Raw genomic sequence first — 13,033 nt, forward strand, 5'->3', positions numbered from 1 at the left:
GTAAAAAAAGGAAGAGAAAATAAGAACAAGATCCCTTTCACTTTGTATACACAGATCTAATATGGCAGGTAACAGAGACGAAAGAATGAGAATAATGAGTGACCTCCCAACCAACCTCATGAACATCATCAATGAGAGCTCTAAAGCAGTGGATGAAGACGCAACGCCCAATGCCTCCCCAAGCGAGGTGGGTCACCCCCTCCCCACTGCAGCATCACGAAACCTCTTGGTAAGGGAGCCTTCACATCCGTGGTGGAGGAGGCGCCACCAGCAGTAAAAAAGCTCCTTGAGGCCTGTCTAACTAACACGCTAACCAGCGTCCCCTATAAGCCCGTTGGAGACACGACTACAGAAAACGCAAGGACTTGCGTTATACCACCAGCGGACGAGCAGCACGATCAATTCCCTCCTCCTCCTCCTCCTCCAACGACATGTATTACTCACAATGTCATTAATAGTGCAGGTGACGACACTCTCGCAACCATTTTGAAAAGGAGGGAGGAAATGAAAAATGAGAACAAAGCGCTTCGGGACCAAATGAGAGAACACCAAGAAAGGGTCGATAAGATACCGGGCGCCCCTAAGCTCTTGCCAAAGAGAGATGCCGGTCGGTTCGTCGAGCAGTCGTACAATGATGATGTCGCCCCATATGCCATACCAAAGACCTTTAAAATGCCGCCCTATCTGAAAATATATGATGGCACGACTGACCCCGAAGACCATGTGACTCACTATGTCACCGCCGTGAAAGGTAATGACCACACCAAGGAACAAGTATCCTCCATTTTGTTAAAAACAAATCGGCGAGACCCTCACGGGAGGAGCATTAACATGGTATTCACAATTGCCTGCGTGTTCTATTGAAACCTTCGAAGAAATGGCCGATAAGTTCATAACGGACCATGTTGGGGCCAAAAAAGTAAAGGCGAGAGTAAACGACATATTTGCTATTAAACAGTCTCCGGGAGAGGGATTGAGAGATTTCCTCGCCCGGTTCAACCGAGTAAGAGTGACCTTGCCGAATGTATTGGAAGGGATGGCGGTCGCAGCTTTTCAAAATGAGCTGAGCAGAAATAGTTCGAGGGCAACAAGAAAGTTACTAAGTTGGCTTATGAAGTACCCCCAATTACTTGGGATAAAATACACAATGCATATTGCGCCGAAGTCCGAGCAAACGAGGACGACCTCAATGGGCCGACCCATCGACTGACCTCGGTGCAAGCCAAATCCAGAAAAGATCGAAGAGATGATACGAGGAGAGATCTCGCAGCCTCGCGACCCAACTGGGAATGACATCTACCATATGTCAGAATCGCCATTGCATCCTCCTCCCGCCATGAAGAGAGCCCGCCCCTATCAAGAACAGGGACTCACCGAAACGAAAGAGGTATGCCCCCTTTATTATCCGCTCACAATTCTTGTGTGTCACCTACAGAAATAGTCTACACCTTCGAGAATCTCGGACCGAAGGTGAAGTGTCCACAAAAGATAAGGTTAGACCCGAATACCAGAAAATCAGACGCCATTTGCGAGTTCCGTCAAGAGCGAGGACATAAAACCGAGAATTGTACCAAGTCATAAAATTCCCAACTCCATGGGGAATATTCTATATTCGAGGGGAACAACGCACATTCCAGGAATGCTATTGCATCGCTCTAGGCTGTACGGTCACTCAACAAACAAAGGACAAAGAAAAATAGGCATAGCAATCAACAGGGTCGAGGTTGATATGTGATGACAGCGAGGACGTCATCAGAGACCCTGATACGATCGAAGCTGCAGACTCGACCGTAAATGACCTCGACCACGTTCAATTAGACAGCAACGACCACAACAAGAAAGCTTACATCAGTTGCAAACTTCAGGAACCGGGTAAGTTTTATCAATTCTTAACTGCTAACATGGACTTGTTTGCTTTTAGCCATGCAGATATGCCAGGTACCCCAAAGAAAATCGCTACACACAAATTGAATGCCCCAAGCATTTGCCCCCTCGATGTATCAGATGCTGAAGCGTGACCTCGACCCCAACCAGTTCCGTATATTTAGTAAACATCCTAATAAACTTGTAGATATATGGAGAAAGTTGGGCCAGACAAACGACATAGTAATGACATAACTCCTCCACCAGTGGGAGAAGGGGAAGAGTGTAGTTAACATGAAAAGGGTAAGTGTAGAACGCACAATACCCATGACGGTGGGCTTGCACCGTATCCTGCTCTGCAGGAATCAGATCAACATGAGCGGAAATGTTGAATTTAACTCTAAGCTCTGCTAGATCGACCTCTTTCATTGTCGATTCGGAAACCTTGGGCTCATCTTCAGGTGCTTTCGAGAAGTCAGACCTAACTTTCTCGCCACGAGGAACTATCTCCTCCACCGTAGGAAAGTTCTCATCCTTAATAGCAGCCGAAACTCCCACGACATGAGGAGGCATAATCACCGCCAAAGGGACCGGTTTACTTACCTCACCAGGACCAGAAAACATATTGGCCATAGTTCCCACAAAAGAGAGCATATTTAAGTGCAGGAGGGTTGGAAGCAACTGGGATCGCCGGAACCAGGAGAGTAGACACACAATAATGAAGTAAGGAGAAGAAGACATATGGATTCGATATGAAGAATATGCAAAACACAAATGAATGTCCTCATCTCCCTGTTTATAAGAATTAAAGCATCAGAACCGAGAAATCAGGCCATCATTACCCAGCACTGGTATCGAAACAGCAGATGCACGGGAAACAACGCAAAATATCGAGAAAATGCGCCATAATGATGCATGATGTCATGATGTCATACTGAAGTAGAAACGATGTGACCTCGAAAGTCGCGGCTCATGAAAGGTCATGTCGTCATCTCATCTAAAACGTCACTACTCGACCCTCTCGTCCAATTATGCCAACCACGATAAACAGAATTCGCTCATCAAGGTCGTCTGTGGTCTGCCTTAATAAGCGGATGGACTAACTGTATAGCTCAAAATCTATCTCAGTACTTAGGGCAAAATAACATCGAGAAAAGAGTCATCCGAGGTCGACCAGGAGATAGCGAGGCTCGTGGTCGATATGCAAATGATGGTCGGTGTCGAGCATCGCAAAAAGAGCTATAATGGCTAGTTTATTAGAATAGGGAATTAAAGAGAATATTCCATTGGATATTCTCTGTACTTGAACTACTAGGGTTTACTGGGGGTATGTCCCATATAAATAGGAAAAAAGTTAATGAATAGAGGCATGTAATATTCATTGCGATAAGAGCAGACTTTGCTAAAAGATTATCTCTCTCTTGTAAAGATACAAGACTACCTTTTTATCAAGATTCTTACTCATATTATTCCACACTTTCCATCAGATCCGAGAATATTTCGAATGTTCTAAGATCTGTCGGTCACTCATCATTGTGAGAAGGAATAATCATCTAGCTCATTGTTTATTGGGTGGACCACTTCTCCTATTTACTTAAATGACATTTGTTGTATTTATTGCTAGTTATTCCTCCATTAATAGAGATATCTTTCGAAACATATACTGAATGCTACTATCGATTCTCTACTAGATCTCTGTCCAAACGTTAGCCATTTTATTAGAATCCACATCTAGAGATATTATCGTTAATCAGGTTTAACCCGTTATTATATAAATATAATCATTTTAATTAGAAGTTATTTTTCTTGGTCAAACAATAGTCTCTTATATTTGGGGTAAGTTTAAAATAGTCTCTTAAATAAACTCTTGAACAGTTTTGATCCTTTAAGTGTATCAAAAGTGAGCAATTTTGATCTTTCTGAAATATTTAACAGACTCTACCCGTTTAAGTGTGACTAGAAAAATGGGGAAAAAAAAAAGATTTAACAGGACAAATGGCTCTAGCGTTTGTCATTCAAGTATGATTGTCTCAAGATACTAACTAGTAACTCGTCAGGTAATTTACTCTTTTTACTGGCACTTCTTTTCCTTATCTTAGGAGGAGTAAGAATAGCACGAGCTAGCTAGTTTTCGGATTGGTAATCGAAGAATAGCTAGTATTTATAAAGTCATTGAAAAATAGCCACTGTTTTACTGAAACACGGAAAGTTCCAGCATAATATGCTGGATTATAGAGCTCATGCGTATAAACTTCCCGCATATTATGTTGGAACTTCAGCACGAAAATTCCAGCATAATATGATGGATTATGAAGCTCCTCCATTTAAATTTCCTGCATATTATGCTAGAATTTTTATGAATTTTAAGGATATTTTCGTTCAATTATATATTTACATGAAAAAATGACTAAATTTCGATTACAAAACTGAAAATGAAGAATTTAATGGTCCAATACTATAGCACAAGAAAGAAACTGGGTACCATTTTGGACTTGCTATTTGCTTGGTCATTTTCTGCTAAAGTAGCAAAATGGTATGGGCTGAAAGCCCACTTTTCTAATTCATAGCTTCTTAATTGGTTTTCTTATGCCACGCTGTGGTCCACACAGTCCACACAAAGCTTTCTGAGTAGCTTCTTCGCATAGGTGTTGACTTTTGATTTTTCATTGCAACAAGTGGTGAAGCTGATAAATACAGCACTTTATACTATAAACCAAACAAGTAGAGCAGAGGAATCCTTCAATAATCTACCACCCCCTATGCTACCCTAAAAGAAAAAAAGGATTTAATTTATATAAATTTACAAGTATAAATTTTTTTTATACTATCAATATATTTTAACACATTGTACGTAGCACATAATCTATAATCTGTTTTACAATCTAAATTACTAATCCCTCTTTTTCTAGACGGCCACTTAATTATAAATATCTTTTAGATGACTTTGACAGTGGAAATGATCTTCCATAGCATTAGTCTAGTTAAACTCAAAAAGGAAATCCCTTTAAAGTAATAAAAATAAAATTGAAGATTACCCATTATTTGATCTTTATATTACATAGCCTCCTCTAAAAAGCTTTATAGCCCCAAGTCTAGTCATACTATTATGCATATTGTCAGACTTAGCTCAAATCTAATTAATCTGCAATAATACTCCACCTAATCAACATATACTATCACACTTCATTTATCTAAGTAGGAGAGCTGCTTTAAACATTGGAGGGAATAGTAGGGTAGAGTAACAGTGAAGAAAAAGAGATCATGGGCGGCTCAAGTACATATGTGGCCTAAAATCAAAATTTAATGTGAGGCATAAAATTTTAAAAAGATTTATAATACATATTTTTATTTGAAGTTTATTTTCTTTCCTTTTGAAATGCAACATTGTTAATAAATTTTTTATAGTCGATTTTTTCTAATAATTACTTTTCAATTAATCATAATGTACCCGACTTAATTAATCTTTCTTAAAAAATTATTGATCTTAAATAAGATTATATCGACTTTAATTTTGAAAAACTTCTTTCCAATAAGGTAATTGTTATAGGAATCATTAACATTATTCTATAAGCATTTGGAAAAGACTTAAGTCTTTTTATTTGATTAAGTATATCAATTAAATTATTATCTTATAATTGTAAAATTTCCCTTAACAATTTTAAAATACATATAAACTTCTAAAGAATGGGCCCCCACAAATTTGGGAGCCAAAGGCATAAGCCTTACTAGCTATAGTTAGAGTCGGCCATGAAAGAGATACTATAAGTCCTATGCCTAATGATAAAAGAAATAAAGGAGGAAACAACAACAATAATATATCTAGTGCAATTCCATACAGTGAGATCTGGAGAGGATAGTGTGTACGAATACTTTATTTCTATTTTTTGACGGTAGAGAGGTTCTTTCCAATAGACCCCCAGTTCAAGATTTCATATCCACAATAGTGATGAAAAAGAAATACGGCAGTATAGGAGGTATGAAAGAAGACAGTAACAACAACAAGATAATATGATAATGAAGTGATACTGACAATAAGTAGCAATATAAATCGGATATTAAAAAAAAATTTAAAATACTTACAAATACGGAAATAAAGGAGGAAAGAAAAAGAATAATCAAATATTCTAACATGCATCACAAGAAAGCATTAGCTCGTTTCTGCAATCTGCATGGAAACTGGTTACTGGTCCAGACTCCAATGACGTTAAGCTGGTTCCCTTCAAAACCCTAATCCCATTTCAAAGCACAAATCCTTCATTAACTTCCCATTTGGAATAGATTTTTAATATTTCTTTTTTCAAAAAAAAATTAAAAATATTATTTGTTCATGGTCAGTTTTTGAAAAAAAATTGAATTTGTTTTTCAAGTTCCAAAAACTGGCCTGATGAAAAAAATTTCTTCCACACACAACTTTAAATTCTTTTCAAATGAAGTGCATGTCCAAAAATTATATTTCAGCACAGCGACTAAAAGACTAAAACCTTTTTTTAAAGTTTAACTATATCTATGTTTTGGCTGAATTTAAAAAGCTCATTTCTTCATATCTCCTTTTCACTTCTGCCTGCTCTGTTATTTTAGTTATTATTATGATTATTATTGCTATCTACGCCTTTTCAGCCTCGAGAACCGTTTCATTTTGTACTTGGCTTGGCTTTGTAGATCTTCTGTCCTTTGTTGTTATTCTACTTTTTCCTCTAACTTTACTGCTGGAGCAATAAATTACTACAAAAACAGGACAATTTCATATCCCCTGTGCTCCTTCGCTCTAACCTCTACCTTTCTTTATATTCATTACAAGTTTCGCAGCAGATTCAGAGATTCACAGACTGAACCATTTTCTTTCTGTTCGATTCTTTATTTTTCTTGGGATCTGTTTGTCTTTTTCATGGAAGTCCACAACTAAAAAAAAATTTCGCACTCTTCAGTTTCTTATCTGCTTATTCTTGGCTATCCTGAATTATCAATGAATAACTTCATTATCAAAATTCAGATTATGTTTCTCCAATTTGTCCTTGTTGGGGTGTATATTATGTACAAGGGTGCAGCAGATGCTTCGGGAGCTCCAATGGAGAAATATGAGAAAGATGCCTTGTATTCTGCAATTCAAGGTTTTGTTGGAAATGAATGGAATGGTTCATATCTTTATCCTGATCCTTGTGGCTGGACAACAATAGAGGTATTAAACTTATGATTTACTAGCTAGTTCTAGTAGTATAATTTTACCTTAATTTTAGTTATTTGTTCTAATTGGAAATCAATAAAACAATAATGCTAGTTCAGACTACACAAGTTAAAAAGGGTTGCTTCAGCACTCAGTAGAGTATGAGACAGCCATGTATGGATTTTTTAAAACCATTTTCGTAAATAAATATTGTCATTAGTGAGAACCAAGACTTTACCAAATTGTCGGAGCTATCTAAAACAGCCTCTTTGCCGGTAAGGCTGCATACATCTCACCCTCCTCAGACCCCACTTGTTGGAATATACTAGATTTGTTGTTGTTGTTGATTCGCAAACAGTGTGATTTGAGTGTCTGTGTAATTAGGTAGCTTTCCAATTTCTATCCAGTAGCTAAGTAGTAACTTCACTAAGGATATTCAAGATTTAATATAGTAATTTTGATATATATATATATATATATATATATATATATATATATATATATATATATATATATATATATATATATATATACATAGTAAGGCCTTTTTTGAGTTCACTTCTAATTCCTTATAAAATTAAAGATTTAACTTATATACTCTAACATGTAAATAATTTTTACATTATCATTCATGTTATGACATGTAAGTTATGCTTTGGCGTAACTGATAAAGTTGTTGCCATATGACCAGGAGGTCGCGGGTTCGAGCCGTGGAAATAGTCTCTTGCAGAAATGCAGGATAAGACTACATACGTTAGACCCTTGTGGTCCGACCCTTACCCGGACCCTGCCATCGAGCTGTCCTTTTATGGCATGTAAGCTATTTTATTTTTCAGGTTATTAATCTCACGTTTCATTGAGAATTACTTGTCATATATCTTGGTAGTGTATGAATTGTTTTACATTGCTAGTGTATATAGTTAAACTCTATTCCGCAACGACTAATTTACCAGAAACCGACTTAACTTATAAGCTTGGAAAACATGAAGCATCTTCCTTAATTAGATCATATATAAATGTATTAGCTCTAAGATAGCTTGTTTTAACTCTTATCCACAGGGTGTATCATGTGATTTCTCTAATGGCTTCTGGCACATAACAGATTTAAGTATCGGACAAGTATATGACAACTCCCTTAGCTGCTCCCCAGCTGCAGAGTTCAGAGAAGACTTATTCAAGCTCAAGCATCTAAAAAGACTTTCCTTCTCAAATTGCTTTCTCTCATCTCACCACAAACCAATTACAATTCCCACATCAAATTGGAATAGTCTTGCAAACAGCCTTGAATCGTTAGAGTTTCGATCAAATCCTAGTCTAACTGGGACAATTCCCACCAGTTTTGGCAACCTTAAGAATCTTCAATCTTTGGTGCTGGTGGAAAATAGACTCAAAGGAGAAATACCAGAAGCTTTAGGCGGCTTAATAAAATTAGTGCGCCTCGTTCTTTCAGGAAACAGTTTTGAAGGTCCAATTCCTGCTAGTCTAGGAAAATTGACAAATCTTTTAATATTTGACACCAACAGGAATTTTCTATCTGGTTCATTACCTGTGACTTTTGGTAATTTGACTTCACTTATAAAGCTTGATTTGAGCAACAATTTATTTGATGGAAAATTACCTAGAGAAATAGGAGGTCTAAAGAGTGTAACACTGCTTGATCTCAGCCATAACAAATTTTCAGGGGGTTTGCCAAAGATAATTCAAGAAATGATTTCTTTAAAAGAACTTGTGCTATCTAACAATCCAATAGGTGATTATGTTACAACAATTCAATGGCAGAAGCTGAAAAACTTGGAAATCCTGGATCTTTCCAACATGGGATTGAAAGGGAACATACCAAATTCAATGACAGAAATGAAGAAGCTGAGATTTCTCAGCCTCAGCAATAATAGTCTTTCGGGAAATATTCTATCGAAATTTGATAGAATGCCAACTATTTATGCTTTGTATCTTGATGGAAATGATTTCACAGGGAAACTTGAATTTTCAACAAGGTTCTATGACAAATTAAGGAGTCGTTTTCGAGCTTCAGGTAATATGAATCTATGCTCGTCTCTCGAGTTAATGTCAACAAGGCATGTACCAGAAGGAGTAAAACAATGTGAACAAGATAGCATAATACATAGTGAAGATTCAGACTCCAGTTTGAAGAATGAATTTTTGAATCAGAATCTGCACTTTATTGCTTCTTTGGGACACTCAGGCCATGTTGTTAGTGGTTTTACATTTTGTTATGTTGTAAGGATTATACTTATGGCTCTTCTTTGGATTATATGAATAAATTTCTTCCCTCATTCTATGACAGAATTTCGTTAATTGGTTCTTTCTTGCCTATTTTACTCTGCCTGTAGACTAGAGCTTTCTACCAGAATCTTGAGTTGTTTGGAAAGTCACGAGAGTTCCATATTTTTTTATTCACAAGAGTACCATTATCTTATTTATATTCCAGTGTCAAAAAGTCACCTGATTAATTTGAATTTGTCTCGGATTAGATGCATGACTATAAGGAAATTATTCAGTTTCAATGCTCAAACTCGAAACTTCGATTAGCCTGGGTGGTTCTATATAATATTATTTTTGATTAATCAAAGCTTAGGCGTGGCGTTCGAGCTTGTTTGGATGGTTGTTATCTATTGTAAGTGCTTTGTTTTCTACAGCATTGAGTTGAATGGAGCAATAATTATTAACCAAAAAGACAAACAGTTGGATTCTTTTTTCCTATTATTGGTTAAAGATTAACACAGGATTAACATGAGTAAATTCATTCTATTATAAATATAACTCAAAATAACAATATCGAACAAGGAAAAACAAGTTAAGAGATATAGAGAGAAAGAGAGGAAGATAGATTCTTATTTCTTCTTCAATTGTATGTTTTTTTCTATCTATTACAAGGTCTTTATATAGGCATGAAAAGTGAATAAAAATATGTCATTGAATATGTCATTAAGCATAGAAATATGTCATTGAATATGTCATTAAGCATTTGAGAAGATCATGGAGGAAGAGTAGACATCCAACATAATTTGATTTCTCTTATAACACTCCCCCTTGGATGTCCATAGATAATGTGACTCGCTAAAACCTTATTAGAAAATAATCTTATGGAAAAAAAAAATTCATAGTGAAGGAAAAAGAGTACACATGTTTAGAAATACGCCTTTTGGTTGCCTCGTTAAAAACCTTTCAAGGAAAACCCAATGGGACAAAATCTTATAAGGGAAAAAGAGTTCAACGCGTATTAACTCCCTCTGATGAGAGCATCAATTCACATCCTTGAGCTTTCGCATCCCAATCTTGTACACTAGTTTCTTGAAGGTTGACGTCGGTAGAGATTTGGTAAGCAAATCAGCCATATTATCACTTGAATGGATCTGTTGCACATTGAGATCACCATTCTTTTGAAGATCATGTGTGAAAAATAACTTTGGTGAAATGTGTTTTGTCCTATCCCCTTTTATGAATCCTCCTTTCAATTGGGTTATGCATGTTGCATTGTCTTCATATAAAATTGTGGGTAATTTATCGCACTTCAAACCACATTTGTCTCGAATAAGGTGTATTATAGACCTCAACCATACACATTCTCGACTTACTTTATGAATAGCAATTATCTCAGCATGATTAGATGAAGTAGCCACTATTGATTGCTTAGTCGATCGCTAAGATATGGCAGCGCCTCCATATGTAAAAACATAGCCTGTTTGAGATCGAGCCTTATGCGGGTCAGATAAATACCCAGTATCGGCATAACCAACAAGATCGGGACTGCAATCATTGCCATAAAATAATCCCATATCGATAGTCCCTTTTAGATACCGCAATATGTGTGTGATTCCATTCCAATGTCTCCTTGTAGGAGAAGAGTTATATCTTGCTAAGACATTAACTGAAAAAGTTATGTCAGGCCTTTTAGTGTTAGCAAGATACATAAGTGCACCAATTGCACTAAGATATAGTACTTCAGGACCAAGAAGTTCTTCATTCTTTTCTTGAGGTCGGAACGGGTCCTTATTCACATCAAGTGATCGAACAATCATCGGAGTACTTAATGGATGTGCTCCATCCATGTAAAACCGTTTCAATACCTTTTCTATGTAGGCAGATTGATGAACAAATGTCCCGTTTGCCAAATTTTCAATTTGCAAACTAAGACATAATTTTATTTTTCCGAGATCTTTTATCTCAAATTCCTTTTTTAAATAATCAATTGCCTTTTGGAGTTCTGTAGGAGTTCCAATAAGGTTTATGTCATCAACATATACAGCAAGTACAACAAACTCCGATGTTGTTTTCTTTATAAAAACACATGGACAAATGGTATCATTTATATAATCTTCCTTTAATAAATACTCATTAAGGCGGTTATACCACATTCTACCTGATTGCTTTAAACCATACAAAGATCTTTGCAATTTGATTGAAAATATTTTTCGGGAGTTTGAATTATGTGCGTCAGGCATTTTAAATCCCTGGGAAATTTTCATGTATATCTCATTATCAAGTGAGCCGTAATGGTAGGCTGTAACCACATCCATTAAATGCATGTCAAGATTTTCATGGACAGCAAAACTAATGAGATAATGGAACGTTATAGCATCCATAACAGGAGAATACTTCTCTTCATAATCGATACCAGGCCTTTGTGAAAATCCTTGTGCAACAAGGCGTGCCTTATATCTTTGTACCTCATTTTTCTCATTCCTTTTACGTACAAAAACCCATTTATAGCCAACAGGCTTAACACCATTTGTTGTTTGGACTACAGACCCAAAAACTTCACGTTTCGCAAGTGAAGTTAATTCTGCCTGGATAGAATCTTCCCATTTTGGCCAATCATTTCTCTATCTACATTCATCAACAGATTTTGGTTCAAGATCCTCATCTTGTTGCATTATTTCAATAGCGACATTATAAGCAAAAACGTTATCGATAACAATATTATTTCAGTTCCATCTTTTTTCCGTTGAGACATAACTTATTGAGATCTCTCCATTCTTATCATTTTCAGGTACCTGGACCTCCCTTGAGATTTTATCATTTGTTATGTCTTTGTGCTCTTCTTGAGTCACTACCCCCGTATTATGATCACTTTGATCATTTGCTCCTTTTTTTTCTAGTATTTTTATCCTTAGAACCCATAGGTCTACCACGTTTCAAGCGTGGTTTAAATTCATTTGCTTTAATTAATTGTCCTACCGGGATATCCACTCGAATTGGAGCATTAACAACTGGAATATGTGATTTAGTCACCCTTGGTAGGTCAGTGAATGCATCTGGCAGTTGATTTGCAATATTTTGCAAATGAATTATCTTTTGAACCTCTTGTTCACATTGATTTGTTCGAGGATCTAAATGAGATAGTGATAATATATTTCAATCTATCTCCTTTCTTAGCTGCTTATTTTCTCCCCCTAATATTGGGTATACTGATTCATCAAAATGACAATCAAAAAATCTTGCTGTAAATAAATCTCCAGTCATAGACTCCAGATATTTTATAATAGAAGGAGATTCATACCCAACATATACTCCTAACCTTCTTTGGGGACCCATCTTTGTGCGTTGTGGTGGAGCAATTGGAACATATATCGCACAACCAAAGATTCTAAGATGAGAAATATTTGGCTCCTGACCAAAAGCCAATTACAATAGGGAGACTTTATGATAACTTGTGGGCCTTATCCGCACAAGTACTGCTGCATGTAAAATAGCATGACCCCATACTGAAATGGGAAGTTTTGTTCTCATAAGCATTGGTCTAGCATTTAATTGGAGGTGTTTGATCAATGATTCCGCTAGACCATTTTGTGTATGAACATGAGCAACCGGATGCTCAATTGTTATCCCAGTTGATATACAATAATCATTAAAGGCTTGGGATGTAAACTCACCAGTATTATCAAGACAAATTGTCTTAATTGCATAATCTGGAAATTGTGCTCTTAGCTTTATTATTTGAGCCAACAATCTCGCAAATGCCATATTGCGAGTTGATAGTAAGCACAC

The 13,033-nt window shown here is 36.5% G+C and overlaps 1 protein-coding gene across 1 annotated transcript; it reads left to right on the forward strand.

Moving 5' to 3' along the window:
* The first annotated feature begins 5,994 nt into the window (after window positions 1-5,994).
* LOC104093838 (piriformospora indica-insensitive protein 2-like) lies at window positions 5,995-9,340 on the forward strand. Its single transcript, XM_009599655.4, has 2 exons — window positions 5,995-7,039; window positions 8,084-9,340. The coding sequence occupies exons 1-2, from the start codon at window positions 6,827-6,829 to the stop codon at window positions 9,299-9,301; spliced, it is 1,431 nt and encodes a 476-aa protein (XP_009597950.1). The 5' UTR covers window positions 5,995-6,826; the 3' UTR covers window positions 9,302-9,340.
* The last annotated feature ends 3,693 nt before the right edge of the window (window positions 9,341-13,033 follow it).

Source organism: Nicotiana tomentosiformis, chromosome 6 (assembly GCF_000390325.3).
Source record: "Nicotiana tomentosiformis chromosome 6, ASM39032v3, whole genome shotgun sequence".
In the NCBI taxonomy this organism is placed as follows: Eukaryota; Viridiplantae; Streptophyta; class Magnoliopsida; order Solanales; family Solanaceae; genus Nicotiana; species Nicotiana tomentosiformis.

What these genes read in the sequence shown, in the direction of transcription:
- LOC104093838 (XM_009599655.4), top strand. Translation starts at nt 6,827, where the DNA reads ATGAATAACTTCATTATCAAAATTCAGATTATGTTTCTCCAATTTGTC. An exon ending in GTGGCTGGACAACAATAGAG is followed by an intron (nt 7,040 to 8,083) that starts GTATTAAACTTA and finishes TCTTATCCACAG; the next exon opens with GGTGTATCATGTGATTTCTC.